Genomic DNA, 17095 nt, shown 5'->3' with positions numbered 1-17095 from the left:
GCAGTGCTCCATAAGCATTAGCAATTGCTCTCATTATTACAACCTGCTATAGTTTGTTTTTTTAATTCCTGGGATCTACTTAGTTGCCACTAATTTTATGCCTTTTTTAAAATTATTGACATCCCTCAAACTTTGGGCTTACTACTCAAAAAAATCTCTGCTTATATCTTTGCTTAAGTAAAAAATATAAAAAGGAAGAATCGCCTACTGTAGTGATGAGGAAACTGAGGTTCAAAGATTAAATGCAGCAGACATTTCTCAGGTGGTTGCCCTGGTCCAACCATTCCCTGAAACAAAGCGGTGTTTCTACAGACAAGTCATCACTGCCATACCCTTCCTGGCCACCACGGTTTGTCCACACAGCGGCAGATTCCTAATCACAGTTAAGTTGATCAGATTCCTTCTCCCAGCACTGTGCCATGTCCTTGACAGAACTCTGAGAGGGTCCTCAAACTCTGCTGTCTCATTTCTGCCTTTCCCCAGGCTGGGGAATTACATTCCTCTAATGGTTCTTCTATGCCGCGGGTCCTCTAGTACCCTTATGATAAACTCACCTTTGATCTCTAAGTTGGCCAGGGTTAGTTTCCGTTACTAAGATGACTGAGAGGCATCACAGCTGAGTTCTACAAGTCACTGTACCAGATCAATGCTGTGAGGACCAGCAACATTTTGACAAGAGAAGAGGGCATGAGACATTACAAGGTGAGAGAAGAGCAGAAAAACACAGAGATATAGAGAACTAAAGGAAAAGCACTTTTACTGCAGAATAAAACACAGAAAAGCACAAAGTTAATTTTCAATAAGCATTTGCTGAATTCATATTAAATTAGATACAAGACCAGACAGAGAAGTTGAGGACCAATTATATATGGTTTTGAATGACAACCTAAGGAATTCAGCATTTACTCTCCTCAAAATGGGGGCTACTCAAGGTTTCTGAGCGGAAGAATCCTAGAATAGGAATTGTGCTTTAGCAAGAACACTGACAGTCCCCGTGAATGTTCAGCTTATTAGTGGGCTGAAATTTCTATGTTTTCAGAATAGTATTTATGTTTCTAAATAATCTATGTATCTAATTGTTTACCAGCACACTGTATGGAAAGCAGGAAGTTTTGCTTTAATGTCAAAATGACACTTCTGTATTACTCTACTCAAAGAACTGAAACATTTGCAAATGCACTACTTTAGATAATTTCATCTTCTGGTCTGGATCTGATCTAACGCAGTTGTCAGTGAAATTAACTTGGAGTCAACAATATTTCTACACTAATGATGACCTGAGGCAGACATGCTATTATGACCATGTTAAAAACACAGAAACTGTTAAGGTGCACCTTCTTGTACTCTAATGAAGACAACTCAAGTTCCACTTAATGTGCCCTACAAGACATTCCATAGCATAAGAAATCTTGTTATATGCAATCTTGTTATCATGAAGCTTAATTTTAAAAACAGAACCTAAACCCCAGTTCAGAAAAGCTATACTTTATTTTCCAACCACACAAATGACAAAGTATGTACAGTGTACTTCTATAAACACCGTTCCCTAAATTGTAGGGAGCTACAACCTAAACATAAAAACTGACGTGCTTATCTGTCTATTAACTATTTAAATGGCTATTTAAAGTAATAAAACAAACAAACCAAAAATGTATTGGGAAAAATCAAGTGAAACGCAAAATAACTTTATCCAAACAAATCAGCTGTCTTTAAACAGAAAAATGTTTTCATTTCAAATAAAGAAAACCAAAGATTTCAGCAATAAAAGTACTGGTAATTAAAATCAATCATAGGATAGTATGCCATGGAATAGGAAAACAGACAAGTTTCCGATTCATTGGTGAAAATATTTTCTCATACCCATGCTTGTACTGTATGTAACTAGTGAACCATAGAACTCTAACAAACTTTCTGAAAGTTGAAAAGAATCCAGTAACTCCTACAGAACCTCGTGAGCAGTTTCTGAGATACTACAAGCATCTGTTTCCAGTGTGTTCCGACCGTGGCTTTTAAGTGGGAATTCGTAGGAGGAAAAAAGCACCAACGTCCGGCGTGCGACAACTTGGTGAAGCACCCTCACGCACATTCCCCAAGGCTGGGATTAGGGTACTAGGGGATTGGGAGAATGCTGCCTCTGCCCTACTGGTCCACTCCCGCTAGCCCGCCCGCGCCCCGCCGCGCCGGGTAGCCGGGTACTCACAGCTCTGGTCTCGTACAGAACCAGCTTCTGGACCGAGCTGATGATGGGAGCGGCGGCTGCAGGCATGGCCCGAGCAAACGGGAGACCCTTGGACAGGGCACCAGGCCGCGGCCCAGGTTGCGGCAGCCTCCGCACCGCCCCAGGAAACCCAGAGAGATGGCACCGCAGATCCTAATCACAGATCCAGCACACGGAAAACACCCCCTGGGCATTAAACATAAAGATAAATATATGGATGGCAAGCTACAGCTCAGGTGTTTCCGGATCCTGACGCCCCACCCCCAGGCAAGCCCCGCCCCCGGAGCAGAGGGGCGGGGTTGGAGGACGTATCATAGAGAGGTCGGGTAGAGGTTCCCAGAACCTGCGTGCTACAGAGAGTGGGCGCCAAAGGCGCCATCTTTGATGCGGGCAAGGGGAAAGTGGGCGGAGAAGGTAGCCAGTTTAGTCGCTGGTATATATATCTTGGTAGACCTCCTCTTTTTCCAAAAAGGTTTAGGACTGGATTGCTTCGTTTGAAGCGCTTCTCCCAGTTGTAGACAGATCCGTTCCCAAGTTCGTCTGTGTTTTCCCTGTCTACTTCTGCCTTTATATTTCTGGAAACCTGCTTTGTGATTGTGCTTCACCGAGTGTCGGTGTTTTTCCCCCTCACATCTCTTTGTTTATTTCATCTTTTCTTCCGGAGGGTGTGTGGTTCAAAGATCTTTTTTTAATCACCTAAAGTTGGAAATTTTGGATTCTCCCACCTATTTGTGCTGAGGCTAACCATTTGTAAATTCTACTGTCGTATTGTAGCACTGGTTTTGGAGTCAGGTACTTCTGCGAAAAAAGTGAGGTTTTCTCGGGCCGGATGAATGTGAGCATAAATGGGCAATGAATGTGTCCTCTCTGATTATCGCCTTCCATATCTGTGAAACGCAATGTATTACAATTGAGCGCAAAATTAGGTACAAAAAAGTGAACGTTTAAAATAACAAATTAAATTACAGTCTAACCGCCCGAGGCACCGCCCCCGAAGTCCCCCGCACACTCCCCTCTATCTCCAGCTCAGCGTCCCAGCGCGTTGCGCCGCCGAGGGTTCCCTCGGCAACCGCTCAACAGATCCGAAAAGTTCCCGAAGGGCAGCTGTAGCCTGAGTGGGGTCTGTTGGGGTCCGCTGCGGCCAGGTAAGTAGGTGTGGTAGTCCACTGACCCAGTGCATTTTGGTACGGGTTGGATGGAAGCCCACCTCCTGCGGGGACCTCCGACCAGACCGGTTCCTTTTTTTGCAAAACTGAACTTCGAGATTTCCAGAATTTCCGCTTTTTAAAACCATTTCCCCTTTCAATGACGAATGTTTTCGTTCCACAGATAGTTACTGAGCACGTACTGTGAGAGCATAGGATGTACTAGAGTGCAGGTAACCTAGCCTAGGCAGAGGGAGTGCTAGGTTTTCCAGGAGTTGGGCCCCCTGTAGACCTCAGGACCCACGGCTAGAGGGATTTTCAACGGCTAAAAATATAAGGAAACTTTAAAATTTTGTAGTGTTATATTGTAGAATAAACACATAGTGTGTTATTACAGATAATATTATATAACAATGTAATATTAGAGATAATGTAAATTCAAAATTGAGAAATTCAAAACTTTTAAAATAAATATTTAATAACTTTAAATTGTTTTTCACAGTTTGATACTCCTTTTATTAAAAACTAGAAAGGTGACCATGTCAGTTCTGGCATTTTGCACTGACTTGGATCTTTTAACTGGGAAATATATTTAGTTCCGTACCATTTTGTAATGGAAATGAGTTAAATATTTGCACAATGTTTTTATTTAGGATAACAACTCTTAAAATATCTGTCAAATTCTGGTTTTCCAATATTTAGTTTTCAATTATTATACTATAATTAAGCACTTCATTTGAACTTTTGTCTTAGTTTGGTTCAGCCAGAAAAAGATCCTGAGAAAAAATTTGAGTACAGATAGTTTATACAGGGAATAACACCAAAAACAACAGCAAGGATGTGAAAGAAGCTAATGAAGGGAATATTATCAAGCAAATCTCTCTGTGGGCTGAATTCACTGGGGAACTCACTTGACATATGCATGTCTCACTTATTCCCTCTTAAGGGGCAAAGGAGCTGGGGTATTTGTTCATCAACCCCCACCAGTTAGTCCCCTGGAGCTTCCAGTCTGCCCTGTGCTCAAGCAGAATAGGTTTTGGCAGTCAGAAAGAGCCCCTTAGACAGAGTCACACAAGCCAGCCAGCAGTTAGAAGTTGGGCTGGCCGTGCTCAGAAAAGTTGTATGTCACGTGGATATGAGCAGGGCACTAATAAGATCTGCTCTGTTCCAACATTTGTACCATTCATATCCACTCCTCTCCCATATTAGGTTCACACTATCAGTCACTGATTCTTTAATGTGGTGTCTGGTCCCAATTTCTAAAAGAAATGGACTCACAAAAAGATGATTAACAGGACAAGCTACAGAATCCACTACTGCAACTAATTCTAAGTCTGTAACTTATAATTTATCACTTCCCTCCTTTACCATCTATTGTAAATTGCCCTTTCCCTCGACCAGCATTTCTGCTGGTGTAAGTTGTTTTACTAGTAGGGAAACCTGCTTTCATCCCTGAAGGGTGTAAACCCCTGGCTACCGTGTCATTATCAGGTTCTGGTGGCTACAGTTACCCATTCACTGGTAAAAAAGCATCAAAAGGAGTCTCAGAGTTCAAGACATCCATGTCCCTGCCCAAATTATGTAGCAGCAACTCTACCTCCACCAGTGTAATGACTCCTTAACAGGTTTGTGGAGCCAAACAAGACCAGGTGGCAGAAGCAATTTTAGGTTTAGTGAAACCTAACTAAGTGGGCCTCCTGAAAGAAGCATCTCCCTCCTCAATCAAAAGCAGGACTTCCAGTCCAGCAGAGCCTCATGTTGTGAAGAACGTTTGGTGCAAATTCCTCATGTCAATGACAGTGGTAGTGGGAGGAGCCACTCTTACCCAACCCTTAGTTGAAAACATATTCCTCATCTTGAAGTACAATGCCTCAGTCCCACACAATCCCTAACTGATGTTTTAGTTGTACCTTTAAAAGGCCATTTTAACAATCTTTCAGACAAGCAGCTTCTAGGTGAGGTAGTATGTGGTAGGACCAGTGGATCCTCATCATATCTCTATTACTATGAAGAGGTTCCTTTGATCCAAAAACAATATTATATGGGATCCCAAGATGATCAATGAGACAACTCCAGCCCTTAGAAAGTGGTGCTGCCCAAGGCTGCAGGTAGAGAAGGCAAAACCATACTAGGAACACATGTTACCTGCTGCTCTTTCCGAGGTGAAGGGGTCCTGTGTAATCAGTTTATCACTGAATGGATGTATCCTATAGAGGGCTCAGGCTCAGTCTCTGCTGCAGACAGGTAAGACATCCAACAGAAGTCATAGCTAGATCAGCCTGAAGAGAGGGAGCCTTATTGTTGAGCCCAAGCACAGCCTCCGTTGCCACCCTCCCTGCCACCATGCTTCCTCCATTTTTGAGCCTGTTTTTGAATACTGAGATGACCAAGGACAAAGACTAGTTGGCATTTACTGGATAATCATCCTGTCCACCTGGTTGATGAGTGCCTCTTCTGAGATGGATGTTTTGTGAGACATAAAGCTCCACATATTTTATTTTAATTTGTATCAGACACAAAGCTCCAGATATTTTATTTTAATTTGTATCAGTCCTCTATGCTGCGTAACAGATTACCACAAATTTAGCATTTTAAAGGAACACTCATTTATTATCTCACTGTTTCCATGTCCAGGAGACCTGGCATAGGCTAGGCCCTCTGCTCAGGATCTCACAAGGCTGCAATCAAGGTATTGGCCGAGCTGCATTTTTACCTGGAGGTCCAAATATGGAAGAATCCACTTCCAAGCTCATTCACATTGTTGGCAAAATTTATCTCTAGGACTGAGGTCCCAGTTTTATTACTGGTTGGTGGTCAGTGGCTGCTCTCTGCCTTTGGAGGCCGCCTGCTGTTCCTTGCCATGTGGTCCTTTTATAACATAGCAACTTATTTCTTTAAAGCCAACCAGGAGTCTCTCTTCAGTCTACTAAGATGGAGTCTTATTTATATAACATAATGTTATGGGAGTGACATTTCTATTACTTTTGCTATATTTAGAAGCAAATCATAGACTGCAGTCAAAGGAAGAGAATTACACAAGGGTGTGACTCATTAGAAGTCACCACAGAATGTGTTCACTAGCTACCCCACTCTCCTAAGTCCAATCACATGCTTCTTACCCCCAATTTTTTATCTTCCAACCTTGCTCCTTCCAGGCCCTTGACCAAGTGAATCGGGACCCGCTCCAGGTTTCCTAGCCAGGACGTTAAAGCCTGAGTCCTGGGAGAGAGCCCACATATCAATAAACTCTTACACAGTCAACATTCCCCTAATAAGCACCCTCATTGCTATTAGGGGAATGTTGCTATTGGTGTGACATAGTTTTGTTCCATTTTTGAAGTCTGCTTATTAAAGTCTTTTTATAAGGTTTTATAATTTTTTCATAAAGGGCTTGTATGTTTTCTGTTCTATTTCATCCTAGTTATTGTATATGTTTGTTGTTAAGTTATATTTATTTTTATTACATTTTATTGCTATTTTAATGTACAGAAATTAACTGAATTTTGTATAATAATTTTGAATACAGAAAATCGGATTGTCTCATTAATTCTTAAAATTTATCCATGGTTGGGTTTTCTATGCAGGTAATTGTATCAACTGGGAATAATTACACTTTTCTTTCTTTTGTTTTGACCTTAAAGCAACATTTTTAATATTTAATCATTAAATATGTTTGTCCTTTTTTTCATACCTTTTATCAAGTGAAAGAAGTCCCCTTCTATTCCTAGTTACTGATAGTTTATTTTGTATTAATCATTAAAGGGTGTTGAATTGTTTCATACATTTTTATTAAGATAATCATACAGTTTTTCTTCTTTATTTAATGTGATAATTTCATGTTCTCATATTAAACCACCTTTGAATTCCTAAGGGAAACACAACTTGATCATGATGTTGTTATATTTTTTATATATTGCCAGATTCAACTTGGTATTATTTTGATTAAGATTTAAAAAACCTTGTTTATAAATGAAGTTGGCACATAATTTTGCTTTTTTACACTATCTTCTGGTTTAGCTAGGGAGGTTATATGAGACACATAAACTCATGTAAGAAGTCTACACTTTTTCTTTTCTCTGAAAGAATGTAAGATTGCAAGACGTGGAGTTCTTCAATAAAACCATCTGGTTTCTTTGTGGGAAGATTTGTTTTAGTTACTGACTTCATTTTCTTAAATGGTTATAGAAGCACTCAGGCTTTCTTTTTTTTTCCTTGAAAAACTGATTTTTCTAGGAATTTATCTATTTTATTTAAGTTTTCAAATTTATTTTGGATAACTATGTTTATATCTTTTATATTCTATATATGTAGTATTATTATCTCTATAGTCCTCCCACTTTTCTATTTCTAATATTGTTTGATCATGTAGGCAATAAATCACTGTTTAGAAGATTCAATCAATAAATTAACAAACTTGGTGTAAACAATATTTAAAGAACATGATGTCAAACAAATGTAAGTTGCATATTCTTTGCTAGGATACAGGGAATCTTTTTTGTAATAGGCCATTAGGCAAGCCTCAACAAAAATTTAAAAAATCTGACATGAAGAACATTCTCTGATAGAATGCTAGAAATAAACAACAACAAAAACATAGAAAAAAATCTTAGTATTAAAATGTAAGAAAATGCACTTCTAAAAAACTAGTATTTAATATTGTTTAATTGTGCCTTCTATCTTCTTCTTGGATCAGTCTTCATGGAGGTTTTTTTATTTATAAGTTGTTTCAAAATACCACTGTTTAGTTTTCTTGACCCTCTTTATATAATGTTTGTATTTTATTTTATTAATTTTTAAAATATATTTTTCTTTTTCTGTTTTTCAAACTTAGGTTGTGAGCTCATTGCTTTTCAGACTTTCTTTAGTTCTAATGTAAGTATTTAAAGCTTCTAAATACTATGTTAGCTATATCATACAAGTTTTGGTATCTATTATGTTCATTATTTTTCAATTCTACATATTTTATTATTTTCATTAGGATTTATTTTAGAGCCATTGGTAGTCCCTACACACACATACACAAATAGATGTGTGTATATGTATAACATATTTGATTTGATCTTTAATAAAATAGATACATTATAACATATGTGTATGTGGACATACGTGTATTTTTTCCCTTTTAGTCTTTCAGAAGCACTTTGGTTTAGCTGTCTTTTTTACAATACATAACTGGATTTTGCTTTTTATCTCCAACTAGGAGCTTATTATTATTTTAATACATGAGTTTAATGTACTTGCAATTATTAGGAAAAGCCATGTGTTTAGTGGTATGAAATGGCTTCTGGGCTAAGCAAATTTACAGGATATTCTAGTTCTCCCTAGCCTGCCTACCTGTTCCAACTAAATTAAACACTTTAACAAACTTACTCTTTCTTATTACAGCACTTTGTATTATGACTTCTCAAGAGAAGATAGAAGAACATTCTTTTGTGGATATATTTAATGAAGATGAAACTGAGAAAGACTTTTTGTTGTCTAAACCTGTTTGTTTTGTTGTATTTGGGAAACCAGTAAGCTATCTCTGCTAACTTATTTAGTATAATTTTTTAATTTTTAAAAGCATAAACTTACGGTACCGTAGAATGAAAACCACAGTATAATAATTATTTTGAGTGTTTGTTAGACTTTCATTGTATGACTTAAAACTTGAGTTAGTAGTATGTGATCCAAAGTTATATCTGACTCAATTTGCATATAAAACTTTCTATGGAATTTGTTATGAGGTTCTCAGGATATGTGAAGTGGGGACAATGAAGGGCAAATGGGAGGTTCTCCCAGTATCTGAAGCCACTGAGAGGCAAGGTGCCTCTCACCTTTGCCCACAGTTAGTGAACCTGTGCAGTGTCTTTCTAAAAACCAGAAGGAACCAAAAATGGTTACCATAAGATAGCTTGCCTTTCTAAGCAGTTCTAGTAGGACCTCTAGATAAGAGCTCTTTTCAGCCCCGGAGCTAGTGGGTAGTTACACCATTAGAAGGCCTGGGCTGGTTAATTAGAGAGCCTCCCAGAACAGCAGAGACCAGGGTTGTGTCCTGTTTTTGACTTAATTTTATATGGACCCTGGGACAAATACCAATAACTTTTATTATGTTCCTAAAAACAAAATAGAGTTTTTAAATTCAACAATGAAAGTAATCAGATGCAATTATTACTTCATTAAGGTGATCTTTTATCTCTACAATATGATACTTTTTAGAGATGTCCATTAAGAAGGACTTTTTTGCTCTTGGAAGTTACTAAATAAAAGCCTCAAAACACTCATGATTATAATCTTTAAGAAAGAAAGAAAATGGTGAATCTCAATAGAATCACAATGATTTATATTCAAAATTACAAAATTTGACATTCAAAAGTATATAGTATCTGGAATACCACTTTGGTAGAGCTTCCTGGTTTTCTTAATTTAAAAAAGTTTATATAAATCACTTCCTAAATGCGATAATTGGTGGAGAAAAATGAAGCTGTAAATCTGTAGGATCTACTCTTCATTTATTTTGGAAAATAATTTACTTGATAATATAGTAACCATCAACTTTTAAAATGAGAATATTTGTTCTACTGGCAAATAGCAATTTTATTGCATTTTAAATAACACTTTTTTTTTTTAGGGCATTGGGAAGTCAACATTAGCCCGTCAAATAGCACAAGAATGGAAATGTATTCATATAGAAGGTAAATTTTACTTTTTTTACCCAATATTTTGGTATAATAACTTTCAAATATGCATTAAAAATAAAGAGTTATATAATGGCCCAGGCCAGGGGGCTCAGTTGGTTGGAGCGTTGTCCCATACACCAAAAGGTTGCAGGTTCAGTTTCCTGTCAGGGCACATACTTAGGTTGCGGGCTCAATCCCGCAACCATACAGTTGGGGCATGTATGGGAGACAACCAGTTGGTGTTTCTCACATCAATCTGTCTCTCCCTCCCTCTCTCTCTCTCTCTCATCAATAAACATATCTTCAGGTAAAGATTTTTTTTAAAAAGTTATACAATGAATACTCATATAAACCATCTACTCGTGTATCACATGGAATTAACATTTTGCTATATTTGCTTTGTCATATATCACTATCAACCCAGTAAATTATCCTTATGATAACATCAAATATGTTTTGCCCTTTGGTTAGTCCTAGTTTTGTTCATAGAATTTAGGAGGGTTTATGAAGTGTTTTAGACTTCATTCTATTGCTTCCAAACCTCTGATTTCACAATTTAGAACTATTGAGGAGATGTGTCTCTGGGATGTCTCCCTATGAAAAATGAAAAGAGAAGGAACTCTGACAGTTATTCTTGAGAATATTTTCCAGGACTTAACTATCTTCGGTGATAAATTTATTTTTTATTATTTATAGATTGACTTGCGTTCTTTGCTATATGTAAGACAAGGATTGATATCTTTATACATAAATATTCTCTCAATAAAACTACTTAACCCTTATAAAAACACAATTCACAACAGCAGAAATGAAAATAGGCAAACATAAGAAAACAGAGTTTAACCTCATTGTTATTCAAAGAAATGCTAATTAAAATAACACTGATTGATATTTGCCTATAAAGTTGGCAGTAAATTTTTTTCTCCTCAGAAAGCTGCTCTATTTTTTTATTTTTTATTATATTTTAGTGATTATTTTATTACACTTCTCCAATTTTCCCCCCTTGGCCCCCTTCCCCCCAGCACCCCTCACTTCCTCAGGCAATTCCCACACCATTGTTCGTGCGTGTAAGTTCTTTGGCTATCCCATTTCCTATACTGTACTGCACATCCCCATGGCTATTCCATAACTATCTATTTGTACTTCTTAATCCCCCTACCTCTTCACGCATTCCCCCACACTCCCGTCCCATCTGGCAACCATCAAACCACTCTCTATATCTATGATTCTGTCTCTGTTCTCTTGTTTGCTTAGTTTGTCTTTTAGATTCAGTTGTTGATAGATATGTATTTTTGCCATTTTATTGTTCATAGTTGTGATCTTCTTTTTCTTAAATAAGTTCCTTTAACATTTCATATAATGATTTGGTGATGATGAACTTCTTTAGCTTTTTATTGTCTGGGAAGCTCTTTATCTGTCCTTCAATTCTAAATGATAGCTTTGCTGAGTAAAGTAATCTTATTTTAGGTCTTTGCTTTTCATCACTTGGAATATTCCTTGCCAGTCCCTTCTAGCCTAAAAAGTTTCTTTTGAGAAATCAGCTGACAGTCTTGTGGGAGCTCCTTTGTAGGTAACTACCTGCTTTTCTCTTGCCACTTTTAAGATTCCCTCTTTATCTTTACCTCTGGCATTTTAATTATGATATTTCTTATAATGGGCCTCTTCACATCCATCTTATTTGGGACTCTGTGCTTCCTTGACTTGCCTGTCTATTTCCTTCATCAAATTAGGGAAGTTTTCTTTCATTATTTTTTAAAATAGATTTCCAATGTGTTGTTCTTTCTCTTCTCCTTCTGACACCCGTATGATGCTAATGTTGGATATACTGAAGTTGTCCCAGAGGCTGCTTACATTACCCTTGTTTTTTTTCAATTCTTTCTTCTTCTTCTCCTTCTCCTCCTCCTCCTCCTTCTTCTTCTTCCTCTTCTTTCTTCTTTCTCTTCTCCTTCCTCGTCCTCTTCTTTCTTCTTCTTTCTCTTCTCCTTCCTCTTCCTCTTCTTTCTTCTTCCTCTTCCTCTTCTTCCTCTTCCTCTTCTTCCTCTTCTCCTTCCTCTTCCTCTTCCTTCTTTCTTCTTCCTCCTCTTCTTCTCCTTCTCCTTCCTGTTCTCCTTCTCCTTCTTCTTCTCCTTCTCCTTCCTCTTCCTCTTCCTTCTTTCTTCTTCTTCTTCTTCTTATTCCTTCTTCTTCTTCTTCTCCTTCTTCTTCTTCTACTCTTCTTTCTTCTTTCTTTTGGTTTTTGCTTCCTTATGTTCCAAATCATTGATTTGATTCTCAGCTTCATCTACTCTACTGTTGTTTCCCTGTAAATTGTTCTTCATTTCAATTAATGTATCCTTCATTTCTGACTGGATCTTTTCTGTGCTGCTATGGTCCTCACTAATTTCCTTGAGCATCCTTATAACCAGTGTTTTGAACTCTGCATCTGATAGCTTGCTTATCTTCATTTTGTTTAGTTCTTTTTCTGGAGTTTTGATCTGTACTTTCATTTGGGCCATGTTTCTTTGTCTCCTTGTTTTGGCAATCCCCTGTGTTTGTGTCTATGTACTAGGTAGAGTTGCTGTGACTCTGCCCTGGTGACATGGCCTAATGTAGTAGGTGCTCTGTAGGGTCCAATGTCGCAGACTCCCCTATCACCCAAGCTGGGTACTCAAGGAGTGCCCTTCTTGAGGTCTGAGTACACCCTCCTCTTGTAATTGAGCCTTGGTTGCTGTTGGCAGATCAATGGGAGGGATTTACCTAGGCCAGTCAGCTGCAAGGATTAGCTGTGACCATTCACCACCAAACTCTGCCCTCTATGGTGGATCAACTGTGCAGAGACAGGGTGGTGGTGCTCCAATGTGGTCTGTAGCTGTCCACTGGGTGTGCAGGCTCTGGGTTTTCCTGGGTGGTGCAGGCCAAGGTCAACCTCCCACTGTGTTCTGCCTGGGACCACCCTGTATGAGCTATAAAGCAGTCTAAGGTGCCTGCTCCTTGTGCTGTGCTGGAAATTGCAGGTGGAGCCAAGCGGTGAATCTAGGCTGGCTGCTGCTAGTGCTGCTCCTGGAGCCACTTAACAAGAAGTTGGGGGCTGGTGGCTCACTAAGGCTGGCTCTTGCCTGTTTGAGAGGATTTAGGAAGTTGTGAAGCATGAGCCAAGACTAACCTTGCATGTGGAAAAGTCACTGTTAACATAAATTAGATATGATGAGGCTCAGGGGATCTCCAGGGCAGGGCAAATAGTGGAGCCAGGTTGATGGAGTCTCAGATATGGCACCTGTCTGCCAGGTCTGTGGCTCTGTGATAGGAAAGTTCAGAAAAGGGATAATGGCCTCTGCCTGCCTTGCTGTTTGGGAGAAAGCTGTTCTTCAGGTCTTGCCTCGATGCCAGGCAGTTCAGTTTCGCCCTCTATGCCACTGTGACTTTCAAGCTGCTACCCTGGTTCTGGAGTTCAGAGGGACTAAGTATGAGTAAGCTCCTGTGTGGATTCTTTAAGAGGAACTGCTTAGGACTCCAGAAGTTTCTTTCACTGACTCTATCCCTACTGGATTTTACAACCAGAAGTTATGGGGACTTATCTTCCTGACACTGAAACCTTGGGCTTGGGAGAGACTGTGTAAGGCTGTGACTTCTCACTCCTGAGATACTCCTCCCAAAATTTTATCCACCACACGTGGATGTGGGGCCAGCCCATTCCTCATCTCCACTCCTCCTACCAATCTTAATGGATGTGGTTTCTTTAATTCTGTAGTTGTCCGAGTTCCATTCAACCCTATTTCTGATGTTCTGAGTGATGGTCGTTCTATATAGTAGTTGTAATTTTGATGTGGTTTTGCAAGGTGGCAAGCTATGTTTACCTATACCTCCATCTTGACTGGAAGTCCAGAAGTAAATTTTTTAAGTTTTTACAATCATTGTTTGCAAGACTGTTATGAAATGAACATTGCATGGGCTGTTAGTGAAATTGCAAGTGGATACACTTTTGAGGGGGACAATTCAAGAACTCATACGCACAAAAAAATTTAAAATTTTCCTCTTTGATCAAAAACTTTATTTGTAGGAAATGTTAAAGAATACCAAATGTTCCATAGATTATTAGCAGCTAGGGACATCATAAAGTTCCTAGGTCCTCTACTAGGTCATGCCCCTGTCATTTCTATCCCAGGAAGTTTTCCATCAAATGATGGAATATATCCTCTTAAAAAGGAAGCACATTATTCAAATTTCAACTATAGGACCCTTTTTCTAATCAGTTTTTATCCATTTTATCATTTCTTGATGCAGTTTCTTTTTATACAAGCAGTGTGCAAAATTAACAAGCTCTAGACATAACTGTGTGGTTTTAAAAATATCTGAACTAATAATATAGCCTGGACACTTTTGTGCAATGCTTCACAATTTCCGAGTCACTGTCATATACACAACATCATTTCATCCTTATAGTGTCTTGCATATCTTACAGGTCATAAAAGGTGCACAACACAGAGGTGTTTAGGGAGTTAACTTCCCCAAGATGGCAGAGACATGTTCTCTGTGGAATATATTCTCCCCCTCAGCACTTTGGTTAGGCTTAAATAATGTAATGTGTATAAACATGCTTTGTAAACTCTAAAGTGATATACAAATGTTAGTCTGTTACCAGTTACAAAACACATGAATGTGTTTCTTAATTTGACAATTGTAATACCAGTTTATGCTAATATTTTGAACTCATATTTCAGCTTTAACAGTTTTGGAAGAACAGATTGCCAGTGAAACCGAATCAGGAGTTATGGTAAGCAAATCTAAATTTCAAAGTTTTTTTTTAAAAGAAAGCTCTGTATCACAGGTATTATTATACAGTAATGCAAAATATCTGTGCTCTTCTTAGTTGCATTCGATGCTGGTGAGTGGTCAAAGCATTCCAGAAGAACTTGTCATGAAACTAATGTTGGAGAAGCTCAACTCCCTAGAAGTCTCTCACCTTGGTATGTTAATTTTTGTACATGGTGGCTATCAGAGCAGCCAAAAACTTGTGCTTTTTCTGAGGCACAAATAATTTCTGGAGTTGCTCTTTCTTTTGCCCTGGCACAGGTCACAGAGCCTGCATTCAGTGAGTCACTCAGATAGTTTTATGTGCTGGTTTACTTGTTTTTTTTTCATGCTCTACATTTGTAAAAACAAATTAAGTTTATATGATCCAATCCTCTTTTATCGTAGTGTTTTTCAGCAAAAGCATCCAAAATTTGCTGTGGTCCTTCTCACAGTGCTGACAGCTTCTGCTGACGGCTTTCTCATTCACCCTGAGTTTTGATTACTACAGTAAGTCCTGTCAATGGTGTAGGTTTCTCCATATTATTTCATACTTATCAGGCAGGGATGGAAACTAGAATAGCCCCAACTACCTTCTGGCTCCAGATATTGACAGGCTCCGGCCTGTTCATCCAATTTACCCTCTGACTCTGGACCTGAGAAGTCTCCCTGCCCTCAAAAAGATGCAGAACAGAGGCTTTGGAATTGTCCATGCAAGAGGTGTGAGCAGGGCAAGGGTTGAATTCAGGCTAGGGCTAGCCATACTGTCTGCTTAACTGAAGTACCCACCAGGGAGATGTGTCAGACCTAGATGTTAATACCAGCCATCACATCAGAGTCTTGAAAACAAGTTCAGAAAAAGTTGTTCATCGAGTGAGGGCGAGATCAACAACAGGAGCCAAACCAAACTAGGGGAGTGCTGGGAAAGCAGGAACACCAAGAGGAGGCAAGCAGACAAAGAGAGAAAACCCAGTTCCTGAGACAGTGTCAATGCAGGCAGTGGCTGTATTTTTGCAGGACTGCCTTGGGCTCATTTAAAGAGCCTAAGATAGGATGACTGCCTTAGGGTACCACCACTGATTCAAAGTGTTTCGAAGACAACAGCAAGAACAAACAAGTAAGCCAATTTGGAAACTAAAGATTACAGCAAAATAGGGAAGAATCGTGATATAACTCATATATCCCACCCCAACATAACAGGTCTCCATTCCTGTCTTTTGAAATTAAACTACTTAGAATTACTTCCCTGGATAGTGTCCAACACATAGAGAAAGAAAGTAAAGTGTCTGAGCAAGTTTAAGAGAAACTGACTCATTTATTGAGATTTTGGATTACCATGAGAGTTGTTGATCTGATTTTTTTTTTTTTTTTAATAAAAGATTGTGATCACCGTGTTCTTAAGTGAGGATTTTGAGGTCGGTTTATTAGACATATTTATTCATCTATCAACAGATGCTTGGTCATTTTTTAATTAAACTATGCAAGGCATAGTAGAAGATAGCAGATTTCAAGCTTTTTGGTCTCAAGATTCCTTTACATTTATAATTGTTGAGGCCCAAAAAGAGTTTTTGCTTATATGGGTTATATCTATCAGTACTTGTTATATTAGAAAATAACCTAAGAAACGTATAAAATATTTGTTTAAAAATAATAAAACTGTTAACCTGCTAATGTAAATAGCATATTTTATAAAAATAATAATATCTTCAAAGCAAAAAAATTAGAAGAGTGGTATTTTTTGTATTTTTGAAAATCTAATGTGGCTTAAGAGAAGATCTAGGTGGATTCTCACATCTGCTTCTGCTTAATCTGTTGCAATATATTGTTTTTGTTGAAGTACATGAAGAAAATCCAGCTTTACAAAAGTCAGTAATTAGAAAAGGGAGAGTATTTTAATAGTCTTTAGAATAATTGTGCATATCCTTGATCCTACACCAAAACTTGACAAGGGAAAGTCTAGTTGCGTTGTGGAATCTGAAACCATATCAGTGAACTTTTCAAACTGTGTTCCATTAAAATCCAGTGATCTATCTAGTAGTTGGAATGGGTCTTTTACCCAGGTGTGATTTTGTGGCACCAAAGCATTGGTCATTTGGAAAATTTTGTTCACTGAGTTATGCAGACCTTCCAAATATTGACACATTTCATTATACAATATCAAAAAAAATCACATTTGTTAATATCACCACTAGTTTCATCAGGAGAAGTTTAAAAAATTGGGAAGCTGTTAAGCTTAAGGCAGTGGATACAAGTTTTTCAAAATACAAATTTTCACTTGAATTTTATAATTGGCAACAAATACTGTC

General features: G+C 38.3%; 2 protein-coding genes across 3 annotated transcripts in view; one reads left to right on the top strand and one right to left on the bottom strand.

The window, feature by feature from the left end:
* Positions 1-2476, bottom strand: part of FIG4 (FIG4 phosphoinositide 5-phosphatase) — a 97877-nt gene extending 95401 nt beyond the window's left edge. For both annotated transcript variants that reach the window (XM_054569825.1, XM_054569826.1), the window contains exon 1: positions 2201-2476. In XM_054569825.1, the coding sequence (XP_054425800.1) occupies positions 2201-2266 (66 nt within the window). In that variant the 5' untranslated portion in view covers positions 2267-2476. The remainder of the gene's footprint in view (positions 1-2200) is intronic.
* Positions 2477-8759: 6283 nt separating this feature from the next.
* AK9 (adenylate kinase 9) overlaps positions 8760-17095 on the top strand; it is a 105846-nt gene continuing 97510 nt past the window's right edge. The window contains exons 1-4 of the mRNA XM_054568640.1: positions 8760-8876; positions 9974-10037; positions 14720-14772; positions 14869-14965. Of these exons, the coding sequence (XP_054424615.1) occupies positions 8760-8876; positions 9974-10037; positions 14720-14772; positions 14869-14965 (331 nt within the window). The remainder of the gene's footprint in view (positions 8877-9973; positions 10038-14719; positions 14773-14868; positions 14966-17095) is intronic.

The sequence above is a fragment of the Pteronotus mesoamericanus genome, unplaced genomic scaffold (genome assembly GCF_021234165.1).
Source record: "Pteronotus mesoamericanus isolate MK-2021 breed Mesoamerican mustached bat unplaced genomic scaffold, CSHL_Meso_final contig_20, whole genome shotgun sequence".
NCBI lineage: Eukaryota > Metazoa > Chordata > Mammalia > Chiroptera > Mormoopidae > Pteronotus > Pteronotus mesoamericanus.
Note: the sequence above shows the minus strand (reverse complement) of the source record. Positions and strands in the feature narration are given on the sequence as shown.